The 23,404-nt window shown below is 42.7% G+C and overlaps 2 protein-coding genes across 2 annotated transcripts; both read right to left on the bottom strand.

Moving 5' to 3' along the window:
- Positions 1 to 1,088: 1,088 nt before the first annotated feature.
- LOC308299818 (extracellular calcium-sensing receptor-like) lies at positions 1,089 to 12,309 on the bottom strand (the record flags this gene model as incomplete). Its single annotated transcript, XM_080743603.1, has 8 exons — positions 1,089 to 2,002; positions 2,083 to 2,206; positions 2,288 to 2,515; positions 4,862 to 5,137; positions 5,638 to 5,871; positions 10,884 to 11,040; positions 11,177 to 11,307; positions 12,259 to 12,309. 8 exons carry the CDS (start codon positions 12,307 to 12,309, stop codon positions 1,089 to 1,091), a joined length of 2,115 nt encoding a protein of 704 aa, XP_080599729.1.
- A 1,738-nt stretch (positions 12,310 to 14,047) lies between these two features.
- LOC308299817 (extracellular calcium-sensing receptor-like) lies at positions 14,048 to 23,026 on the bottom strand (the record flags this gene model as incomplete). The annotated part of the gene is made up of 7 exons (XM_080743602.1): positions 14,048 to 14,961; positions 15,043 to 15,166; positions 17,674 to 17,901; positions 18,746 to 19,021; positions 20,419 to 20,553; positions 21,188 to 21,421; positions 22,835 to 23,026. 7 exons carry the CDS (start codon positions 23,024 to 23,026, stop codon positions 14,048 to 14,050), a joined length of 2,103 nt encoding a protein of 700 aa, XP_080599728.1.
- Between the last annotated feature and the right edge of the window lie 378 nt (positions 23,027 to 23,404).

Genomic DNA, 23,404 nt, shown 5'->3' with positions numbered 1-23,404 from the left:
CGGCTAAAAACCCAAATAAAAAGAGAATGCATCATTTCTCATAACAACCACACCAGGGGGTGCAATGAAGTACTGTCAACCTCCTAGACACATGAAAACCAGAAAAAGTACAAAACTATGGCACCAGCTCTTTAAATCTGGCATACTTTTGCCTAGCAACATGATTTAAATTTTAAAAAGCTCACACTACTTTGGACTATTTCCGGCCAACAGGGACGAACTGTGATTGATTAAGCCCCGCCCCCTCTTTCTTCCTGTTGGCTGAGCTTTAACCAACCATAACTCTTACTTATTACTTAAGCCCCGCCCCCTCTTAAGCGCCCCCCCCCCCCCCCCCCCATATTATTGGTTGAAACGTTATTTGGCTCTAACTCATCAACTGTTTGTCGTACAAACTTGTGGGTGGTGTCATTTGACTTGTTTCAGAGTTCTTCACCTTAATTGGTTTAACTTAGACCCGCCCCCTCTTCTGATTGGACGAAATGTATTTGGCTATAACTCCTGAACCGTTTGTTGTACAAACTTGTGGGTGGTGTCATTTAACTTGTTTCAGAGCTCTTCCCCTTAATTGGTTTAACTTAGCCCTGCCCCATCTTCTGATTGGCCGAAACTTTATTTGGTTATAACTCATCAACCGTTTATTGTACAAACGTGTGGGTGGTGTCATTTTACTTGTTTCAGAGTTCTTCACCTTAATTGGTTTAACTTCCCCTCTTCTGATTTGACCGAAACTTGGCGTGAGTACTTAGATGGCCAATAGGGATGAGCTGTAATGATAAGCCCCGCCCCCTCTTTCTGCCTATTGGCTGGGCTTTAAACAGCCATAACTCCAGTTCAGAACATGTTACTGTTCTCAAACTCGTTGGGTGGTCCGACAGACCTAACGGCTAACCGCTAATGCTAACCGCTACTTCCGCTAAGGCTAATGCTAAAATGCTAACGCTAAAATGTTAATGCAAATGTTGAAAAATGTTAATGCTAATGCTACAAATGCTACTATAAAAAATGCTAATGCATACACTTAGCGAGCTGCAGGCACACTTAACATTTCATAGGAATTGTCTTTTCTAGTTTTTATTTTTATGCTTCTATGTCTTGGTGGTGCCTCGACCCATGATGGACTTCTTTGTGTTTTTCTCAGGTTTCAAAAGCATTATATAGCACTTTGGTCCAAACAGTGCCACCAAAAGTCCAAAACTAGAAGCTAAAATAGCAAATATCTCCACTACATCTGCATATTTGCCTGGAGAGCTGATATACGCTGGGATGAAGGCTATCCACACGGCACAGAAGATCAACATGCTGAAAGTGATTAATTTGGCTTCATTGAAGTTGTCTGGAAGATTCCTTGCCATGAATGCTAGAACGAAGCTGAGGAGTGCCAGTAAACCAATATAACCCAACAACACACCAAAACCAACTGTTGACCCAACATCACACTCATAGACTATCTTATCACTGTGGTATTGAGTGTTTTTATGAGGAGTTGGTGAGGCAGACACGAGCCAAACTATGCAGATTATTCCCTGGATGAAAGTAAGAACCAGAACTGTTCCTCTCTGCTGCACAGCACCAAACCACTTCATAATGTCTGCTCCTCCAGGCTTGGAGGCCTTGAACACAGCCAACACCACCATAGTCTTTACCAGGATAGCTGAGATACAAAGAACAAAACTGATTCCAAATGCTGCATGTCTCAGCTGACAAGTCCAGAGTCTGGGACGACCAATGAACAGAAGAGAACACAAGAAACACAGTTTGAGTGACAACAAGAGAAGGAAACTGAGTTCTGAGTTGTTGGCGCGTACCATGGGTGTGCTTTGATAATAGACGAAGATTCCCAGGACAATGGCACTGATAAGTGTGCCTAGCAATGACATGGTTGTCAAGGAGATACCCAGGGCCTCATGGTAGGAGAGGAACTCCAGGATCTTAGGGACACAGTGGTCATGCTGGGGACTGGACCAGAAGTCCTCTGGACAACTGGTGCACTCTGTAGAGTCTGATAAAAAGAGCAAGTTTAAATGGGACAGTATACATTCTAAAGATAATCTACTGTACAGCTACAAGATGTAAACCTACCAGTGTTATTGCTGATCTCTCCCTCAGAACAAGCAATGCAGTCAAAGCAGCAGACAGGTTCTCCTTTCCTTCTGGCCACACGGGTTCCAGGGGAACAGCTCTCACTGCACACTGACCGAGGAGGCTATAGTAGAAACAAGATCAAACTCAGTCTAAATTGATTCACATCATGAGCTCAACATTAGCTACATTAGAAAGCGGTAACCTTTTTGGATTCAAAGCTCCAGATGATTCTGTCTTCATCAAGGATGAGTTCTTCACCTGCAGAAGCTGTGTTCTTGAAGACACCTACTTCGAGAACCTCTGTGCTTCCATCAGGGAGCCACACCCAGTTTACAATATCATAGATTGGTAAAGGATCACCAGTCTCATCAAATGACACATGATCACCAAATTCCACAGTGAAGTTGATCTGCTGCAGGTAATGCACAAGCTAGAGCAAAGAGATTCTATTATATAGTTAAGACGTTTAGATAACAATATATTTTACGTCAGTGCTGAAATGTGTTATACAACACAATTCCCCTGTTACGTCAATAACATTACAGACAAAATGTAAAGGAGATTGAAACAAAACAGCTCTGTATGCTCTATATTAGTATTACTATATTAGATAGTAATCATTGTCATTGTTTCTTTTTTCAGTAACAGGGTCCCTGTCTCTGTGTGAGGTTAGGTTTATGGTTACGGTTACTGTATGTTTAGGCATAGTATTTGTGAGGTTACGGTAATGTTCCAAACAACATTCTGTTGCAAGTTTCAACTCCCCTAATTTCAACGGTTTTCTCATGTTGTGAATCATTGTCCTGAACTAGGCTTTAGTGTGTAACCACAATGAAAATAAGCCCTCGACCTCAAGCTTTTTATACGTACAAATATGTTTTCATATACAGTATATATATTTTTGTCAATCAATCACACATCAGCCAGTATGTTGCATCAGCCAGTATGTTGCACAGCAACCGGTAGTTGCAATTAATTCTCTTTCTCATTAGTAATGAATGGGGAAAGAATGACAGAGAAAACTAAAGAGTGACTATTTTATTTTGATGTGTACTACTGGCAGTTCCTTATAGATAGCTGTAGATGTATGTCATTGCAGGTATGTAGCCTAACCTTTGTTTAATAATGTTTGTGCGTCTAGGAACAGTCAAATAGTACCCAGTACTCAGCTAGGCTCTATTTTGATTGTCTTAAGTACCAGCTCTTATGCCTCAACTTAAAGGCCTGTCCATACTGTCTTCGACCATCGAACCTTTCACCGGAAAGGTCCGGTTCAACTACAAAATTACGTCACTCACATCTTCTGAAAAGCATTACCCCGAATTAGAGTTCGGAAACCTGCAAGTCGCAACTCTCTGACGAAAAGTTTGGTGGTCAGAGACAGTATGGACGGGCCTATATGTTAAGGCATAAGAGCTGGTACTTAAGACAATCAAAATACAGCCCAGTCTGTGTTTTGGATTTGACTGCTACTTGGAACAGACTTTTGGTACGATATCCTAAGAATTACATCCTTGCCGTATTGAGAATACAATTAACAGACATTTACAATAGCATTCACCTTATTGCCATTAGAAAACTGCATAGTTTTTTTGTTTTTTTCAGCATGAAAGTAATGGCCTTCCGTGGCCCAAAATGCCCCTCAAGATAACATGAGCGAACCACGTGGGCCAGCCCACATCGATCCCATGCCCAGTTAGCCCACATATAGCCCATGTGGGAACCACTTGGGCCAGCCGACCTCCATCCCATGCCCAGTTAGCCCACATGTAGCCCATGAGGGAACCGCTTGGGCCAGCCCACTTCCATCCCATGCCCAGTTAGCCCAAATGTAGCCCATGTGGGAACCACGTGGGCCAGCCCACTTCCATCCCATGCCCAGTTAGCCCACATGTAGCCCATTTGGGTACCACGTGGGCAAGCCCATTTCCAACCCATGCTCAGTTAGCCCACATGTAGCCCATGTGGGACCCATGTAATGTGCCCATGCCCACGTGGTACCCAAGTAGTCCTCCTCATACCCATGCAGGACCCATGTGGGCGTGCTGGCTGGGCAAGTACCCCCTTCTCTGCAAAAGTTACTGCTTATACTGTTGAACATGTACTGCTAGTCAATTCATGTTACTACAAACTATAATAACTGGACTATTTAAAATTGTGTAATTCGGCTAGGTTTTTTTTAGAAAACAAACATTTAAAAAGTAGTGGAAATAGCCGATCTACAAGGTCACAAAGCGGCACAAACTGTTATTAGACTTAACAGTGGATACTGAAAGCTGATCCATCCCCATTCCAGGTAAACCAGTAAGACTTCCTAATCGGGAGATAAGCGACCGTCAGGTCACATGTATACACAAAGAAGCCTGTAACTGCCATTTGTTCCTGGGCGTAGGGGGATGTGCGTGGCAAATGTATTGCTTAAGTTGGCCCAGAGAATGTGGGATTTAGCTGTAATGGCATGGGCAACGGGGTTACGGCCGTTTTAGCGGGCTGCCGTGGCGGGGGTCCGCTGGTAGGTGGCGCTCTACGCAGGCGGCGAGGCGGACGCGTGGGTACCGGGCCGCTCCTAGCCCGAGTTATACAGCATTTTATGTGCGTTGCAGTGGCGGGCGCAACCACTTTTGCATCCGTTCTGTAGCACCAGGAGTCGGTGGTCCCCGGGAATTTCCTGTGCGCAGCCCTGTTGGTTTTCTTTCTTTCTTTTTACAGATGATTTATTTAATATATTTATTATCATAGTAAATTATAACGGGTGAACTGTGAATTAATGTCACACCTGCCATGGCTTTATGGTCTGCAAAGTGGCACAGCTGTGCCCAGTGAAAGGCCCTCTTCCTGGCACACATTGCAACATGTCATGGAGGGCATGGGCCAGAGCATAAACAGCCTTGTACGCATTATATTCAGGTCTGAGGTCAGACACATCCAGAAGTGTAGTTTCTGCTGTTGCCAGGCCCTCTTGTCCAGTGCACACCCTTCCACCATCATCCACCCACTCTGACGGAAGGGGTGCAAACTTGCATCGAAAAGTGTGCTCCCAAAACCTCCTCACCTGAGGAAACACAAGGAGGACTTAAGGTCCATAAACACTGTGTGCTTATAAGGACTAAATTAAGCAAACATTTTTATTCACACTTCAGTCTGAATGTACTCATGAAACGACACCCACTAAGGTATTTTCATGGCTGTTGTCAGGATCATTGCCAGGATGTATTTTTGACAAGAAATCCTTGAGACCTGGTATCTCTCCACGATGGATGGCAATACCTAGGGTGCCTCCTAGTGACGGGGTGAAGTGAGGATTCTGGAGTCCGATGTAGGCTGTCCAAGGCTCAACTGTTAACCACTGTATACCTGTTAGATTCTGCTTTACCACCTGTCGATTGTGTTGAAATTTAAAGAGGATTAAAAACAAAACACTTGCATTAAACTTCAACCTATATTTGAATGTAATTATCTTTCCAATAATGAATAAGCCTTTCAGGTTCCATATCCAACATGTAACAAATCGCGAACCTCCTTCATGAGATTAACCAAATAGCTCCCATATACATAGAGAATGACCACACGAGCTGTGGACGTCTTCATCACAGTGACAATCCTCTGAAGTTCCGATTGCTCATGGCCCCAGGGCAGGACCTCCAAATAAGCCAAACAACCCAGACCAGACTGAGCCAGGTCTGCCTGGAAGATTCGGGCAGCATCGCGGCCATAGTCATTATTAATAAACAGAAATCCTATCCAAGTCCACTCAAATCTCCTCATAATCTGGAGAAAAGCTCGCACCTGAATGGATAAAGAATAGAGAGATGTGTGCTTAGGAATCTGTCAATGTCCTATCAACTACACAGATTACACATAAAAAAGTCAAATGAATCTCTTTTGACACAGTCAACAAAGATCTTTAGCTCCAGCCGATATACTCAGACGCAAATGAGAGGTGATAAAATGGTGCATACTGCATAGCGCCTTTATCTGAGGCACTTTACAACGATTGTGCATTACATTCACCCATTCACACAGCGATGTTCGGAGGAAACCATGCAAGGCACCAATCTGCTCATCGGGAGCAATTAGGGGCTCAGCGTCTAGCTCAAGGACACTTCGACAGTATAACTCTGGGGGAGCCCAGGATCAAACTGGGAACCGGCCGCTCTACCTCCTGAGCCACACCCTGTGTGGAGGTATGTGTGTGTGTGTGTGTGTGTGTGTGTGTGTGTGTGTGTGTGTGTGTGTGTGTGTGTGTGTGTGTGTGTGTGGGTGCGTGCGTGCGTGCGTGCGTGCGTGCGTGCGTGCGTGCGTGCGTGTCTGTGTGAATGTGAAGTAGGACATTGCTGAAATAGTGGGGCTGTTAAGCTCATGATATAGAAGGTATTGTGCATTTTATGACAGAAGCATGAAACTTTCTACAGTGTTTCTATATACTATGAAGTTTGTTTTCAGACGTGGAACCACTTCTGAATTGACCTCTGCGGCCCCCGAAATCCAAGATGTCCGTCCAAAAAAGGGTTTTTACCTTTATAACTCCAAATGCATTGATTTTAAGACCCATAAATGTATTAAAGTTGAATATGAAATCAGGCATTTCGGACATTTTGGTACCAGGTACGTGTCTGTATCCATTTCAGTTCTTGAGATACAGCATATAGGTACACCTGAGTCTGTAAAAGTACCTATATGTTGTATCTCAAAAACTGTAATAGATACAGACACATACTTGGTACCAAAATATCCGCAATGCCCAACTTTATATTAAACTATAATATGTTCATGGGTCTTAACACGTTGCAGTCCGAAATAGAATGGTGGTTGGTAGATTAGCCGTGAAATTTCTATTATTGTATTGTGATCTGAGACATAATATTATGTTTATAAACATGACCCCGCAGCCCCTCCATCTTGAACAGCGCCGCTGTTTTTTCTTTTTTTTTTCCCCCCAGGCCAGTAACTCACCATGATTTTCTCGATCTCCGTTGGGATAGAATGGGGGTTTTGGCCGATCGTCGATGTCCCCGTGCGTTTCGCGTGCGCGATCCTTTCACGTAAATGTCCCCGCAAATAGTCCATGTGTGACTGAAGAACAGAACTGAAAAGTTTCGCTAGCATAGCCCCAAGCATGGCTGCAGGAGGAGCTCGAGTGTGTAGACAGTAAACGGATGGGTGGAAGGTGCCTTGGAGAAGGAGAGGCGCTGACGTCACCTCTGCTTCATGCACGGTCTGCATGAGCCATCAGTGCACGAGTGGTGACTAGGGAAGGTTAGACGATCGCCGATTTTCTGATCAAAAGCTTTTATTCCGGTTTTAAAGACAAAGTCCGGGAATAGACGGCCTGGCTGAGAGTCCCTGGGGGGATGTGCGATATAGTACGGTTTTAACATTAAGGGGCCCCCCTTGGCTTAGAAGGTGTTAAAAACAATGCTTTTGGAGTTATAAGGGAAAAAACACTTTTTTGGACCGACATCTTGGATTTCGGGGGCCGCCATCTTTGATTTTCACGTGGCTCGGCTTCTTAAATCAAAGAGTGGCCTCCAAAGATGATGTGTACCAATTTTCACGCTTGTATCACCGAGTGAACGATTGCTCTTATTATTTCCTGTACTATGAGGCAAGACTCCTGATCAAGATCTAATTCTTCATTGTCAGTTTCTTCATTGTCAAATTAGTTTTTGTACCAAGCTGCACAGGCACATCCATATGCTCCACTTCAGTAAAGCCCTCTTTTATGACAGAGACAATGCCCTATAGTACTGCACTGGTTTACACTTGCCTGTAAGTGGAAACCAGTGCACAAACTGTTCCAAGCATCTGGCCTGAAGAGGTTCTTAAGTTTAATGCTGGGGGACCAACCTGCCTTCTACCATGTGCCAGCCACAATTCATTGGTGAGGGCTTTGGATACCCTTGTTGATAGTGGGTCCTCATGATGTGTAGAGTCAGGGCATCACTTGTTGGCGGCATTGTATCAATATTGGCTTTCAGTTTTCAAAACAGGCCACAGAAACTGCATGAATTGATTTGCTGTTGAGTTGGGGTCATAGAGTGTGCATACAAACTGACAATGAGATAGTAGCTGTACTTGGTACTTCATCCTCACCAAAGTTATGGAGAAGTTGAGGGCTGGAACAATTTCCAGGCTCTCTTTTTTCCTATAGTGAACTGGCAGTGAGATGAGGATGTTTCTGGAGAGGCTGTCGTGGAAGTCTTTATTCTTTGTGACCAGTTGGTTCCCAACAAATTAAGTGATAATTTTCTTGCCAGACTGCAGCATTTCCAAGGTCCTTCAGTGTATCTTCTGAATCAACATCACCAGTTGTCAGAGACACTAGATCATAAACATTATCCTATTGGAAGATGTGATATCTTTTGATTCTTGGTGTCTTCATCATCATGTGTCAGTCCAAAACATGATCTGATATCCTCTGCCAAGGTTGCACAAACACCTTCATTGTAGGTGATGGACCAACGGTTTATAACTGTCTCATGTCTGTGATCATAAGCAGCAAAACCAGGGCATCATGCTCTTGAAATAATATTCACCATTACTCTTGACAGCATCAACTAATATTAGCTTTGCTACCTGCATTTTCATTACATTACCACATTAGCAGTACATTTACAAATGCAACTTTGCTCAACATTATTGCAGCAAATTTAAAATAAATGGTCAGTACTGATTTGTGAGAATACAACCAGGAGGTGTTATCTTAAGTCAAGTCAATATCAGCTTTGGCCCCCTGACAACCAGGTATGACTGCACACACAGAATCAGCCATATTCTTCATCACACCCAAAGACAATTATATTCATTATCACTTTTGCCAGCATCAACTAATATTTGCTTTGCTACTTGCATTTTCATTTCACTACCACATTAGCAGTAATACGTTTGGAAATTCACTCAACATTATAGCAGCAAAATCTGATTTTACCACTTTTAAGTATACAGTGAGGACCCACTATCAACAAGGGTATCCAAAGCCCTCACCAATGAATTGTGGCTGGCACATGGTAGAAGGCAGGTTGGTCCCCCAGCATTAAACTTAAGAACCTCTTCAGGCCAGATGCTTGGAACAGTTTGTGCACTGGTTTCCACTTACAGGCAAGACAAGTGTAAACCAGTGCAGTATAGGGCATTGTCTCTGTCATAAAAGAGGGCTTTACTGAAGTGGAGCATATGGATGTGCCTGTGCAGCTTGGTACAAAAACTAATTTGACAATGAAGGAACTGACAATGAAGAATTAGATCTTGATAAGGAGTCTTGCCTCATAGTACAGGAAATAATAAGAGCAATCGTTCACTCGGTGATACAAGCGTGAAAAGTGGTACACATCATCTTTGGAGGCCACTCTTTGATTTAAGAAGCCGAGCCACTTGAAGATCAAAGATGGCGGCCCCCGAAATCCAAGATGTCCGTCCAAAAAAGTGTTTTTCCCTTTATAACTCCAAAAGCATTGGTTTTAAGACCCATAAACATATTATAGTTGAATATAAAGTTGGGCATTGCGGATATTTTGGTACCAAGTATGTGTCTGCATCTATTACAGTTTTTGAGATACAACATATAGGTACTTTTACAGACTCAGGTGTACCTATATGCTGTATCTCAAGAACTGAAATAGATACAGACACGTACCTGGTACCAAAATGTCCACAATGCCTGATTTTATATTCAACTTTAATACATTTATGGGTCTTAAAATCAATGCATTTGGAGTTATAAAGGTAAAAACACTTTTTTGGACGGACATCTTGGATTTCGGGGGCCGCATAGGTCAATTCAGAAGTGGTTCCACGTCTGAAAACAAACTTCATAGTATATAGAAACACTGTAGAAAGTTTCATGCTTCTGTCATAAAATGCACAATTGATTTGTTAACCGCCCCACTAAAAAAGAGCACTCGTGATCAGCAAATATGGGTGATAAAAAATAAAATACAAAGGTTACAAGCATCAACACCAACAGATGTTCACCTGGACAGCAAGACTAGGGATTGTTCTGAAGAAGGAAGGAAACTGAGTCCGGTCACTCAGACAGGAGCAGGTGGAATAGTAACTTACCTGAAAAAGATACAAAACATGTTTTTTGTTTGTTTTTTGCTGTACTAAATGCAAAACTGTGTTTACAATTTCCCCCTACAAGCAGAGCATGTCTGTGAATGGAGAGGAGTGGGGAGCAATCACTCTCTGCCCTCTCGAGGACACGCTGCACAAAAACATCACTCAAAGGAAGAAATTAAGAAAAAAAAATAACATTTCCATTTCAATCACTGATTACCTGATGATGAAAACGTAAAGGAATCAACAATCTGGGCTTTGCAAATTACAGAGAGATTTGAATGCATAATGCATGTAACATTCTGATTACACTTAAGACATTACACTGATTATAAACAAATTATAAAATCTGACCACAGGGCCAGACTTGGGTCTGGGGAATGAATCAAAGCTCTGGGGCAGATTCTTTGTGCTATATGACCCTGTAAAATCCTGCATCCTACATTACATTTCTGCCCTCTCCACTCCACTCAAATGCCCCATACCTGCAAGTAAATATGGTCAATGTCAAGAAGAGTATATAGAGTACATTCATTTGTCAAATGTAATGCTTTTAAATTAAACATGTACAAAATGGGTGATAGTAAAACGGATGAGAAACTTACCAAGGGCACTCTGTACAAACCTAATATTCTAGAGATAGCAATAGCATGTGTTGAGGAATCGGGACCCACAATTCCTAGCACTGGAGGGGACCCTATACAGCTTTCATCCAATTGAAACTGCTCCTCTCTGCCACTGACCAATGACGAGGCTGCGCGGAATCCAACTCCAAGCGAGATACAGGTATCATAGAGACTATATCCCAGGGTCACATTGGGCAGTAGGCTGGGGTTGCTGTTGATCTCAGTAATGGCAAAAGCCATGGTCTGGGCCAGCTTGAACCCTTCAATGTTAAAACTACGGTAACACACAAAATGACACCATGAACATTAGTCTATGCAGAAATATACAACATGGCAAATTAATCCTGTGGCAATATCACTACAAGTTCCCTCCCTGTTCTCTTGTGTGCTGTTGTACATGTGATACTCACCCATAGCAAGTGGGGTCCAGTGGCTTGGAGGTGAAAGACAGTTCAGGGAAGACAGGGTACAGGGTGATATAAAACAAGCCACCCAGAACAAAGTCCCCCGCCTTGTAAATTCTGTTGAGATTAAACTGTGCCTGTAACTCACAAGAAGAGGAAGGTGAGGAGGACAAAGCAGAGAATGAATAGAACAACATCAAGGTCAAGTACAGGTATGAAAGCAGGTGTGTGTCTAGAGAAGCCCTCATGACTGTCCTCCACTGTCTAACTCCCCCTTTCCCAAATCCTTTGTGCAGTTGCTACATTTTATACACAGTGCTATGCCATCCTCTGTGCCACCCTATGCCACTACGTAATCTATCGCAAGACCCATCTGGGTAGAGGCAGAAGTGGGGGCAGGGCTAAATACACATTTAACAATCCTGTCATACCGAATTCTAGCTGTCAATGTTTTTAGTGGCTAGAGAATTATTTAGTTTAGATAACTTTTTCCCCCTCCTATGCAATGTTTGTATTTTGTTTATTTATTCTCAGCATTTGTATTGCATATTTTTGTTTTGTTTTTAATTGCACTGATGCCTATGCCAGTGCTCCCTCAATGGGACTTTCACCTTGCTAAAATATCAAAACAAAACATATATTAAATACACTATCTCACCATGGCCACTATTCAAGGTTCAAGGTAATCTTTATGCTTACATCTTGTGTACAGGTACTGTGCATGAGAGTAAAACTTATTTTGTTTTTGCTTCCTTCAGGCAATCCTCCAGGCAATGCAGCAGTATGTATAATAACAATAATAACAACAATCTGCCCACTGTAGGTCATATTTTTTTATTTTTTTAGTTTAGTTCTCCTCCTGGTTGTGTCTTAATTGTCCGTCGAATTCACCTGTTAGTGGCTGTTTTGAAAGAGTACTTGTATAGGCCTACTGTGTTAATCTGTGTTCTAAGAGTTTATTCTTTCTGGACTTTCTTTAATCTGCACCTATTGTCATGGACTGTCTGGTGTGTACCTTTATTGTGTAGGCCTAGATATGTCCTAGTGTTTCCTGTATTACCTTGTTACTGTTACCTGCCTTGTCTCACCTGTCCTGTGATTAGCAATTCACCTGTCTTTTTAGCTGTAGCCAATCGCATGTTAGTCCTGTCTAAAAAACCTTTAAAACCTTCCTTGTGTTCCCTTGCCAGATTATGTTTGTGGTGTTATGTTCTAGTCCTGCTTATGAGTGTTTTGGAGAATAAATCCCTGTGCATCCGACCTGCTCTGCCTATGAATAGTCTGTTCTGTATTTTGGGTCCCATATCTGAATCTCATGTGACACTTTTAGATTTTGAATAGGCCTACCAAGGTTGACTAAATGATAAACTGTGTTGTTGATGTTGCACAGTAACAGCCTGTTTCTATTTACTTTATGAGTAAATCCGCATCCTGACAGACTGTGACAGACCGCCTAAGGTTCTCCAAATAAAGAGACAATGACAAAAATTGCACTTTTTAGTCGCTAGATTTATTTCCCGGCAACACCATGCATACACGAACACAAACAGAATCCAAAATGAACGATACAAACTAAAGGTGAATCAACGAATCGAATGATTACAGGTTGCGAAACTCAATACACTATATTTAACAAGGAGATGTGAGTACACGTGTAGATAGATGAAATGTAAAAGTGTCAATAAGATGGGACTAACAATCCTGAGTGAAGCCACACACACACACACACACACACACACACACACACACACACACACACACACACACACACACACACACACACACACACACACACACACATGCCACATTATCAGACACACCTCTCCATCTGCACGTTAATGCACATTTCTAATCAGGCAATCCTACAGTATGGCAGCAACTTAGTGCATTTAGGCCTCTAGACCAAACCAGGCATCAGAATGGGGAAGAGTTAGTATGATTTTAAGTGACTTTGAACGTGGCTTAGTGGTTAGTGGTGCCAAACGGGCTGGTCTGAGTTTTTAGGAACTGATGATATACTGGGATTTTCATATACAACTATCCCTAGGGTTTGCAGAGAGTGGTGCAAAAAAAGACAATAGTGGAGTTTCCATAAAGCCTTTTAATGCGCATTAAGGCTTTTGCGCATAAATCTTTTTATGGAAACACTTCAAAATTCGAATAAACATTCATTATCCGCAAAAACATTTATGAGCTTGTAGGAGGTGGATTTTGAGGCTTTATCGAAAAAACTAAATGCGCATTAGTGAATGGAAACGGGTCAGCCAATAAATGTGAATAAATTATGACGTTCTGGTCCATCGTCCTTCAAGTTAACACTTTCCCCTGCCGCTTAACGTCCATTGTATAGCGTTAGCCCACAAAACAAACCGGTTGTTACACACGGAGTGACACGGACCGTGTGTAAATTCCTCCCGTTTTCACAACATGCCAGCTGTAGCTCTTTACAGACTGTTGTGCAAAGACAACCTTCAAGTCTGTCAGAACCAGTGGTGGGCAAGGAGGTAGTGAGCGCTTCGCTATGTTCTGAGTCGGCTTATGCGACCGTCGCTAATTCTAATGACACCCGCAAATGGAAACAAGCTAAATTCGCTCTGTCTTAATGCGAATTTCTGATAATTTGCTTCCTATTTTCGAATAAGCTTATGGAAACGCAACTTATGTCCATTAAGCGGCAGTTCCGTGGCCAAACATTTCTTGTTGACCAGATACCAGAGATAATAGATTGTTGCAACTCTGAATGGATTACTAGTGTTTGTTTAGTCTGGTAATGAACTGAATCTACAACTACTACAGTTAGAAGCAAACAAAGATACCAATACATTGTTATATTGTTATACAATACAGCGATAAACTGTGTTTACTTAATTTATGCTTCTATGTCTTGGCGGCACCTCTTCCCATGATGGACTTCTTAGTATTTCTCTCGGGTCTCAAAAGGATTATATGACACTTTGGTCCAAACAGTGCCACCAAAATGCCAAAACTAGACGCTAAGATGGCAAATATCTCCACTACATCTGCATATTTGCCTGGAGAGCTGATATATGCTGGGATGAAGGCTATCCACACGGCACAGAAGATCAACATGCTGAAAGTGATTAACTTGGCTTCATTGAAGTTGTCTGGAAGATTCCTTGCCATGAATGCAAGGAGGAAGCTGAGGAGAGCCAGTAAACCAATATAACCCAACAACACACCAAAACCAACTGTTGACCCAACATCACACTCATAGACTATCTTATCACTGTGGTATTGCGTGTTCTTATAAGGAATTGGTGAGGCAGACACGAGCCAAACTATGCAGATAATTGCCTGTATAGAAGTAAGAACCAGAACTGTTCCTCTCTGCTGCACAGCACCAAACCACTTCATAATGTCTGCTCCTCCAGGCTTGGAGGCCTTGAACACAGCCAACACCACCATAGTCTTTACCAATATAGATGATATACAAAGAACAAAACTGATTCCAAATGCTGCATGTCTCAGCTGACAAGTCCAGAGTCTGGGACGACCAATGAACAGAAGAGAACACAAGAAACACAGTTTGAGTGACAACAAGAGAAGGAAGCTGAGTTCTGAGTTGTTGGCGCGTACCATGGGTGTGCTTCGATGATAGATAAAGATTCCCAGGACAATGGCACTGATAAGAGTTCCTAACAATGAGATGGTTGTTAAGGAGATACCCAGGGCCTCATGGTAGGAGAGGAACTCCAAGATCTTAGGGACACAGTGGACACGCTGGGGATTGGACCAGAAGTCCTCTGGACAACTGGTGCATTCTGTAGAGTCTAATGAAGAGAGAAAGAATTAAAGGACAGACAAGTATACAGTATCATGCTAAAAAATATATCTACATGTTGTAAACCTACCAGTCCCATTGCTGATCTCTCCCTCAGAGCAAGCAATGCAGTCGAAGCAGCAGACAGGTTCTCCTTTCCTTCTGGCCACACGGGTTCCAGGGGAACAACTCTCACTGCACACTGACCGAGGAGGCTGCAGAGGAAACAAGCTACGATCAAACTCAATCTAAATTAAAGCTGCAAGCAGCGATGACCGGGCCCTCGCAGCTCTACCCACGTCACAAGGGGCAGCAGCCAATCAGAAGAGGGGCGGGGCTAGTTAAACCAATTAAGCTGAAGGACTCTTAATCAAGTCATATGACACCACCCACACATCTGTACGACAAGCGGTTAATGACATATAGAGGCACTTCCTGTTTGGCGAAGAGAACTTCCTGTTTGGCGAAGGAAGCACCAATTAAGGTTAAGGACTCTTAATCAAGTCATATGACATAACCCACACGTCTGTACGACAAACGGTTCATGAGATATAGAGGCACTTCCTGTTTGGCAAAGGGCACTTCCTGTTTGGCGAAGGAAGCACCAATTAACCATTTCCAAGCCACGGGGAGCCCCTTAATATTAAAACCGGAATATACCGGACATCTGAACAAAGAGTCTCAGCCGCGCCGTCTTTTACCGTACTGGGTCATTAAAAACGAAATAAATGATTTTTATCCGAAAATCGGCGATCGTCTAACCTTCCCTAGCCACCGCTCGTCCATCGATAGCTCATGGCTGCTCTGAGATGAAGCAGAAGTGTCGTCAGCTCCATTCCTTCTTCAGCCTTCCTTGCTGTCATCCGTTTTCTCTTTAGACGATTACATTAGCATAGCAGGAGTACTAAAGGCTAAGCTAGCCAAAATGCTGACATCGACCGTTCAGTCATACCTGGACCATATGCTGGGATTATATGCACACGGATCGCGCACGCGATACGCACAGGGAGCAGATGCCTTGGCCAAAACCTCCACTTTATGTCAATGGAGATCCAGATATTCATGGTGAGCAAACCCCGTGGGATTGAAAAAAAAGAAAAAAACAACGCCGCGGTCCAAAAAGGAGGGGTGGCGGGCTCATGTTTATAAACATAATATTATGTCTCAGATCATAATACAATAATAGAAATGTCACGGCTAATCTACCAACAACCATTCTATTTTGGCTGGCAAACTGTTAAGGTTAAGGACTCTTAATCAAGTCATATGACGCCACCCACACATCTGTACAACAAACAGTTCACGAGATATAGAAGCACTTCCTGTTTGGCGAAGGGCACTTCCTGTTTGGCGAAGGAAGCACCAATTAAGGTTAAGGACTCTTAATCAAGACATATGACATAACCCACACGTCTGTACGACAAACGGTTCATGAGATATAGAGGCACTTCCTGTTTGGCGAGGGGCACTTCCTGTTTGGCGAAGGAAGCATAATTTAATGTTAACACATTTACTGCCATTTAAATATGCCTTCTTTGGGATCTCCCTGCCATAAGTCTCCATAGACTTCCATGTAATTTATAGTGCACAGATCATGCACGCCCATGCACAGATCATGCACCATGTTTGTGCAGGCTGTTCACAGCTTTCAAACAAAAAAATCAGATTGGAAATCCGTTCAGGCATTCTTGAGAAAATAGCCATTATGTTTTACATGTTATGTAAGCAAAGATGGCTGCCCTGTATGAAAGATGGGGTTGTATGGGGGTGGAACATGCAAAATCGCGATTGAAATCATGTTTACGTTAATGGGGTCCAAAAATATTTTTTTTTTATAAGTAAAAGTCGATTAAAGTCGCTTGGCAGGGAAGTCCATAGTGACATAGTTGATCTGAAAGTCGTTTGGCACTAAGTGAGTTAAGGACTGTTAATCGAGTCATATGACGCCACCCACACGTCTGTACGACAAACGGTTCATGAGATATAGAGGCACTTCCTGTTTGGCAAAGGGCACTTCCTGTTTGGCGAAGGAAGCACCAATTAAGGTTAAGGACTTTTAATCAAGTCATATGACGCTACCCACGGGTCTGTACGACAAACGGTTCATGAGATATAGAGGCACTTCCTGTTTGGCGAAGGGCACTTCCTGTTTGGCGAAGGAATTTTGACGCTTCGCCACGGTGACGCCGTTTCACAAAAACTCAAGATTTTGATAACTTCTTATCGTTAAGGTGGCTTGTGTACGCTGAGCGAATTCGAAGTTGATCCGATTAACGCCCTAGGAGGAGTTCGTTAAAGTGCGACACCTGAAAACTGCCAAAAATGCGCCAAAATGCCACAAAGAAGTCAAAATGGCTGACTTCCTGTTTGGTTTCGGACATGGCGCCAAGAGACTTTTTTGTGAGTCCGGACATGATACAGGTGTGCCATTAGGCCACACCCCCTTTAGATTTTTTTTAAATACGTAATTTTTCGCCACTTGTGATGTGCGTGCAAAGTTGCGCAACTTTTGGAGTATGTTTGGTGCCTCAAAAACGCGATTCATTCGGCGGAGGAATAATAATCTTTGCAATTACAATAGGGTCCTCACACACTGTGTGTGCTCGGGTCCTAATAATCTTTGCAATTACAATAGGGACCTCACACACTGTGTGTGCTCGGGCCCTAACTATATTGCATTCACATCATAAGCTTGACATCAGTTATGTGAGAAAGCTGGGACCTTTTTGGATTCAAAATTCCAGATGATTTTGTCTTCATTCAGGATGAGTTCTTCACCTGCAGAGGCTGTGTTCTTGAACACACCAACTTCGAGAACCTCTGTGCTTTCATCAGGGAGCCACACCCAGTTTATGACATCATAGATTGGTAATGGATCACCATTCTCATCAAACGATACTTGATCACCGAGTGCCATAGTGAAGTTGATCTTTTCCAGATAATGCACAAGCTAGAGCAAAATTATGAAGCACAAGATACTAAGGTCCTTTCTCTCCATCCACTACCATTGAAATTCAGTTGCTTCTTCTTATTATTTTGTGTATTTAATTCTCATTTTAAACTTGGTTTCAGTAAAAAGGAGCCTTTCAGGTGCAGTATAGTGACTGGGCATGTTTTTTAATGTTATTTCTCCAAAAAGGATGTTTTAGCAAATTCAACATAAAAAGGTGGAACCAGGACGGGACAAGGCAGAAAGAGCCTTGTCCCGCCCTGGGACAAGGCTCAATTCACCCTTTGTCAGAAGGGTGGCATGGACACAGTTTGTAGTTATAATTATATTAATTGAATTTCCCTGTTTCCCCATTTATGTTCAAAAATGAAAAAATCAAACCTCGGTTCGAAGAGAAGTGGTGTTTTCTATGTGTTCTAGATCTATACATTCTGTGTTCTAGACCTATACTTTCCATGTGCTTTAGTTCTAGATCTGAATTGTGTCTGGAGAGCCAAATTGTCATGTGAAGCTTGGCCAATCCTCAATTCTTCATTCTGGACAGGACATGCACGGGACATGTACGGGACAGACAAAACTAAACAATCACAGCACGGAGATGCACGGGACATTTACGGGACAGACAAAGCCACACCTTGGAAGCGGCTTTCACCGCTTCAAAAAAGAATAAAGAAAAAAGAGAGGTCTAATGTTCAGCAAACATTCACAACCTGCTTTGAACACTGTTACTGCTTCAAACACTGATGTACTGCCAGGCAACATTTCTTTTTTTTACCAATGTCACATGTTATATTGTTCAAAATCTATTCTTAGAAAAGAGGTAAACTGTGGATTCATTTCATACCTGCCATGGCTTTATCGTCTGCAAAGTGGCACAGCTGTGCCCAGTGAAAGGCCCTCTTCCTGGCACACATTGCAACATGTCATGGAGGGCATGGGCCAGAGCATATACAGCCTTGTATATATTATACTCTGGTCTGAGATCAGACACATCCAGAAGTGTTGTTTTTGATGTTGCCAGGTCCTCTTGTCCAGTACACACCCTTCCACCATCGTCCACCCATTCTGACGGAAGGGGTGCAAATTTACACTGAAACGTGTGCTCCCAAAACTGCCTCACCTGAAGAAACACATGAAGTCCTTACACGCCGGGTGTGTAAGGACCAAAATATGTGAAAATGAGTAAATTCATTACATTTTTATCCCACGATTTTGTAACCCATTTTGTCAATTATCTAATGTAATCCTGGGCGCTACACTCCCTCTGCCAACCTGGGGAGATGGACTGACCTCATGCTTCCTTCTTGGTCAATTTCAACACACTGAAGACCATAGCTGGTGCAATAATCCAGCCCCTCTTTGACTACGGAGTCCACGTATGGTATCGTGACGCCCCACAAGCCCTAAAAACTAAACTCCAAACAGCCCAAAATAAACTAATTAGGGTCCTACTTCACCTTCCCTATCAGACTCACCTCACCGCTACTCACCAGTTAAGAGTGGGGTGGCTCAGAGTAGATGACAGAGTACAGCAACTTGCAATGGGCCTGGTGTACAAGATACACTACACCACTATGATACCCAAGTACCTGTCAAAATACTTTATAAACATTAAGGATGTCCATAATTACAACACCAGAGGCAGCGCCACAGATCACTTTCAACCCAGAGTCAAAACCAACAAAGGGTCAAACTCCTTTTTCTGCTATACCACCAAAATGTGGAAAGCCTTACCGAAGGTCATAAAGGAGTGTGGATCACTAGCATCCTTTAAAATTGCCCTGAAGAATCACTTACAGGCAGCAGCCATTCGCAACTGGTAAAAAACTAACCTAGCCCAACCCTACCCTCCCCTGCCCCTTCTTTGTATATACTGTTTATTTAGACTTACTGTTTTCTTTTTTGTTTTTCTTTACATATCTACTGCATAGTACTGTGTTCTATTTGTCTGTCATTCAATGTTATATGAGATACTTCAATGGTTTCCAGTGGAAATAAGCTTAGTCTTTTCATGGATCTCCTTTTAGTAGACCTTGTACCAGTGAACTGTACCGTCATGAAACTGTACCTTTTCCTATGCAAACTTCTAATAAAGTCTTCAATCAATCAATCTATGCTTGAGGAGTCTAAGTCGCTTCTTTTCACTCGACGGGGGAGTTTCCCCAGTTGGACATAACAAGAGGAACACATAACTTTCCACTCCATCAGGCACCCCGGCTGGCCAGGGGGAGGCAGTATAGAGACCAGTATTACTGCAAGTTTTTTTGAGAGGGTACATACCCTAGGAGACACGGGGAGAACATGCAAACTCCACACAGAAATGCCCTTTTGCCAACCTCACATAGGGTATGGGCACTGATGACGTGGAGGAGAGAACACAGCCCCAGTGCCCACAGCGTCCATGGCGGGAATCGAACCCAGGACCTTTAGAGCTGTGACAGCACTACCAACTGCGCCATTTTATTTCATGTCAGTTTGAAATTTCAGCTCAAATACTAAATTAAACTAAAGACTCACTAAGGTATTTTCATGGCTGTTGTCAGGATCATTGTCAGGATGTATTTTTAACATGAACTCCTTGAGACCTGGTATCTCTCCACGACGGATGGCAATGCCCAGGGTTCCTCCTAGCGACGGGGTGAAGTGAGGATTCTGGGGTCCGATGTAAGATGTCCACGGCTCATTTGTTATCCATTGCAGTCCTGTGGCGTTTTGCTTTACCACCTGTCGATTGTGTTGAAAGGGAAATGTAAAGGCAAATGAGTTGCTATACTACACTCTTTCCCAAACACTGGGTCGGGAGCAACGTGTTGTGAGTTTGTAGATCTGATGTTTTCACTAGTTTGGGTCCCGGGCAAATGTCAAATTTCTCTTTTTGGTCTCGAGCTAAAAAGTTTGGGCACCACTGCTATACTACACTCCACTGTGCTATATAGTAATTCACTAGAAGTTCAATTCATATAATAATGTAATTATAACAATATGATTAGTTATATTGTGTGTAATTACAATGTGTTCCTTTGTGTGCTACAAATGTAACATTGGTTGATGTTTTGTTTGCTTTTTGTGCAGAGAAAAAGGAAGAAAAGGTATAAACAAATATATCCTGCTGAGCATTTAGATTAAACTAAGAAATTGACTAAATCGCATAGCAATAAAAAATAACACACACACACGCAGAGTCTTCGATAATCAATAATTTCACATTCCTTATTCATCCCTATAAGTTAACATGAAATCAAACCCTAACCTCCTTCATGAGATTAACCAAATAGCTCCCGTATACAAATAGAACGACCACACGAGCTGTGGACGTCTTCATCACAGTGACAATCCTCTGAAGTTCGGATTGCTCGTGGCCCCAGGGCAGGACCTCCAAATAAGCCAGACAACCCAGACCAGACTGAGCCAGGTCTGCCTGGAAGATTCGGGCAGCATCGTGGCCATAGTCATTATTAATAAACAGCAATCCTACCCAAGTCCACTCTAATCTCTTCATAATCTGGAGAAAAGCTCTCACCTGAAAAAATGGAGAGATGTGTGCTCAGGTTAGATCAGGGGTAGGCAACCTTGGATAGCACCCGGGTGCCAACATTGGCACAGGGGAGGGTGATCACTGACACACTGGCATAAGTGTAAGAGGTTGTGACGTCCCCTTACATCTATATACAAGTTACATTCTAGACATAATTCTACTTCATCTATTCAAACTCCTAAATCTGACTGGTGAGGAGGGAGTCTGGGAGATAGGAGATAGATGGTGAAAGAAAACATTTCTAAAGAAGAAAAATAATCAGAAGAATATACTGTATGTGTGTATCAATCAAAATCAGTTGGAAATATTACATTTTGATGTGGTCTCATAAATAAACGTAATGTTGATATGGCACACTGACTATCACGGAAATGAAAACATGGCATTTCTATGTCAAAAAGGTTGCCGACCCCTGGGTTAGATTATTCACAGACAGGTGAATCCATGAATGCCCTACACTGAGATATGAAAAGGTCTAATTCCTTCTCTTCTGATGCTGTCAACTAAGACCTTCAAACTCCAGCCGTAATACTCAGACCCAAGGGGGTGGTGATAGTGTTTTAGTGTGTGTTTTAATTTGTCTGTGTCAATGTGACACAGGGCATTGCACTCATTCTCAGAATACCAACTCTGGGTAAATAAAAGTAAAAGAGAGGGGGGAAAAGAAGTCAAACTAAAAAGGTGACATGCATGATCAATTACACTCACTAGAGATACCAACAGATGTTTTGTATGTTAAGTTCACCTGGATAGCAAGACTCGGGATTGTTCTAAAGAAGGAAGGAAACTGAGTCCGGTCACTCAGGCAGGAACAGGTAGAATAGTAACTTACCTGAAAAAGATACAAAACTTTTTTTTTTCCTGTACTAAATGAAAACATTGTGTTTATTTTCCCTGCAAGTAGAGCATGTGAATGGAGAGGAGAGGGGAGAAATTACTCTCTACACTCACAAGGCTGTGTATAGAATGCTCAAAGAGATCCCATGGCTCTAAAAAATATTCACTGCTCTTTGAGATGTCCCTCTGCTTACCACTCAAACAATGAAAATGTAAGAATAAGAAGACATTTGAATGACAGGAATATAATACATGTCACATTCTGATTATGTCCTCAAACAGGTTATAACCCTATTATATAAAAAGAGACCACTAGGCCAGCCTGCCTCTGGGTCGTAGAATTCCCACTTTCAGGTAGGGGCAAAGAATCAAACCAAAGGCACTCCACTCACTCCTTTTGAAAATACATACATTCAATTTCTGCCCTCTTCACTGCACTCAAATGCTCTGCTTGCAAGTAAATATGTGCATGGTATGAGTGGGAATACTTACCAGGGGCACCCTGTATAAACCTAATATTCTAGAGATAGCAATAGCATTTGTTGAGGAATCGGGTCCCACGATTCCGAGCGCTGGAGGGGACCCAGCACAGCTCTCTTCCTTTTCAAACTGCTCCTCTCTGCCGCTGATCAATGACATTGCTGCGCGGAATCCAACTCCAAGCGAGTAACAGGTGTCATAGAGACTATATCCCAGAGTCACATTGGGCAGTAGGCTGGGGTTGCTGTTGATCTCGGTAATGGCAAAAGCCATGGTCTGGGCCCACCTGAACCCTTCAATGTTAAAACTAACACACATAATTCCACTGTAACCATGAACATTTGTCTATATGTAGAAATCAAAGCAAGTTCCCTGTTCTTTTGCTTGCCATTATATTTGATACTCACCCATAGCACGTGGGGTCCTTTGGCTTTGAGGTGAAAGACAGCCCAGGGTAGACAGGGTACAGGTTGATAAAAAACAGACCACCCAGAATAAAGTCACCAGCCTTGTAAACTCTGTTGATATTAAACTGTGCCTGTAAGTCACATGAAGAGGAAGCTGAGGAAAACGAAGGAGAGAATGAAGAGAACAATATCAAGTACAAGTACAGGTATGAAAGCAGGTGTGTGTCTAGAGAAGCCCTCATGA

Source organism: Nannobrachium achirus (assembly GCF_963921795.1).
Source record: "Nannobrachium achirus genome assembly, chromosome: 15".
In the NCBI taxonomy this organism is placed as follows: Eukaryota; Metazoa; Chordata; class Actinopteri; order Myctophiformes; family Myctophidae; genus Nannobrachium; species Nannobrachium achirus.
The sequence above is the reverse complement of the archived record's forward strand: the minus strand, read 5'-3'. Positions and strand labels throughout refer to the sequence as shown.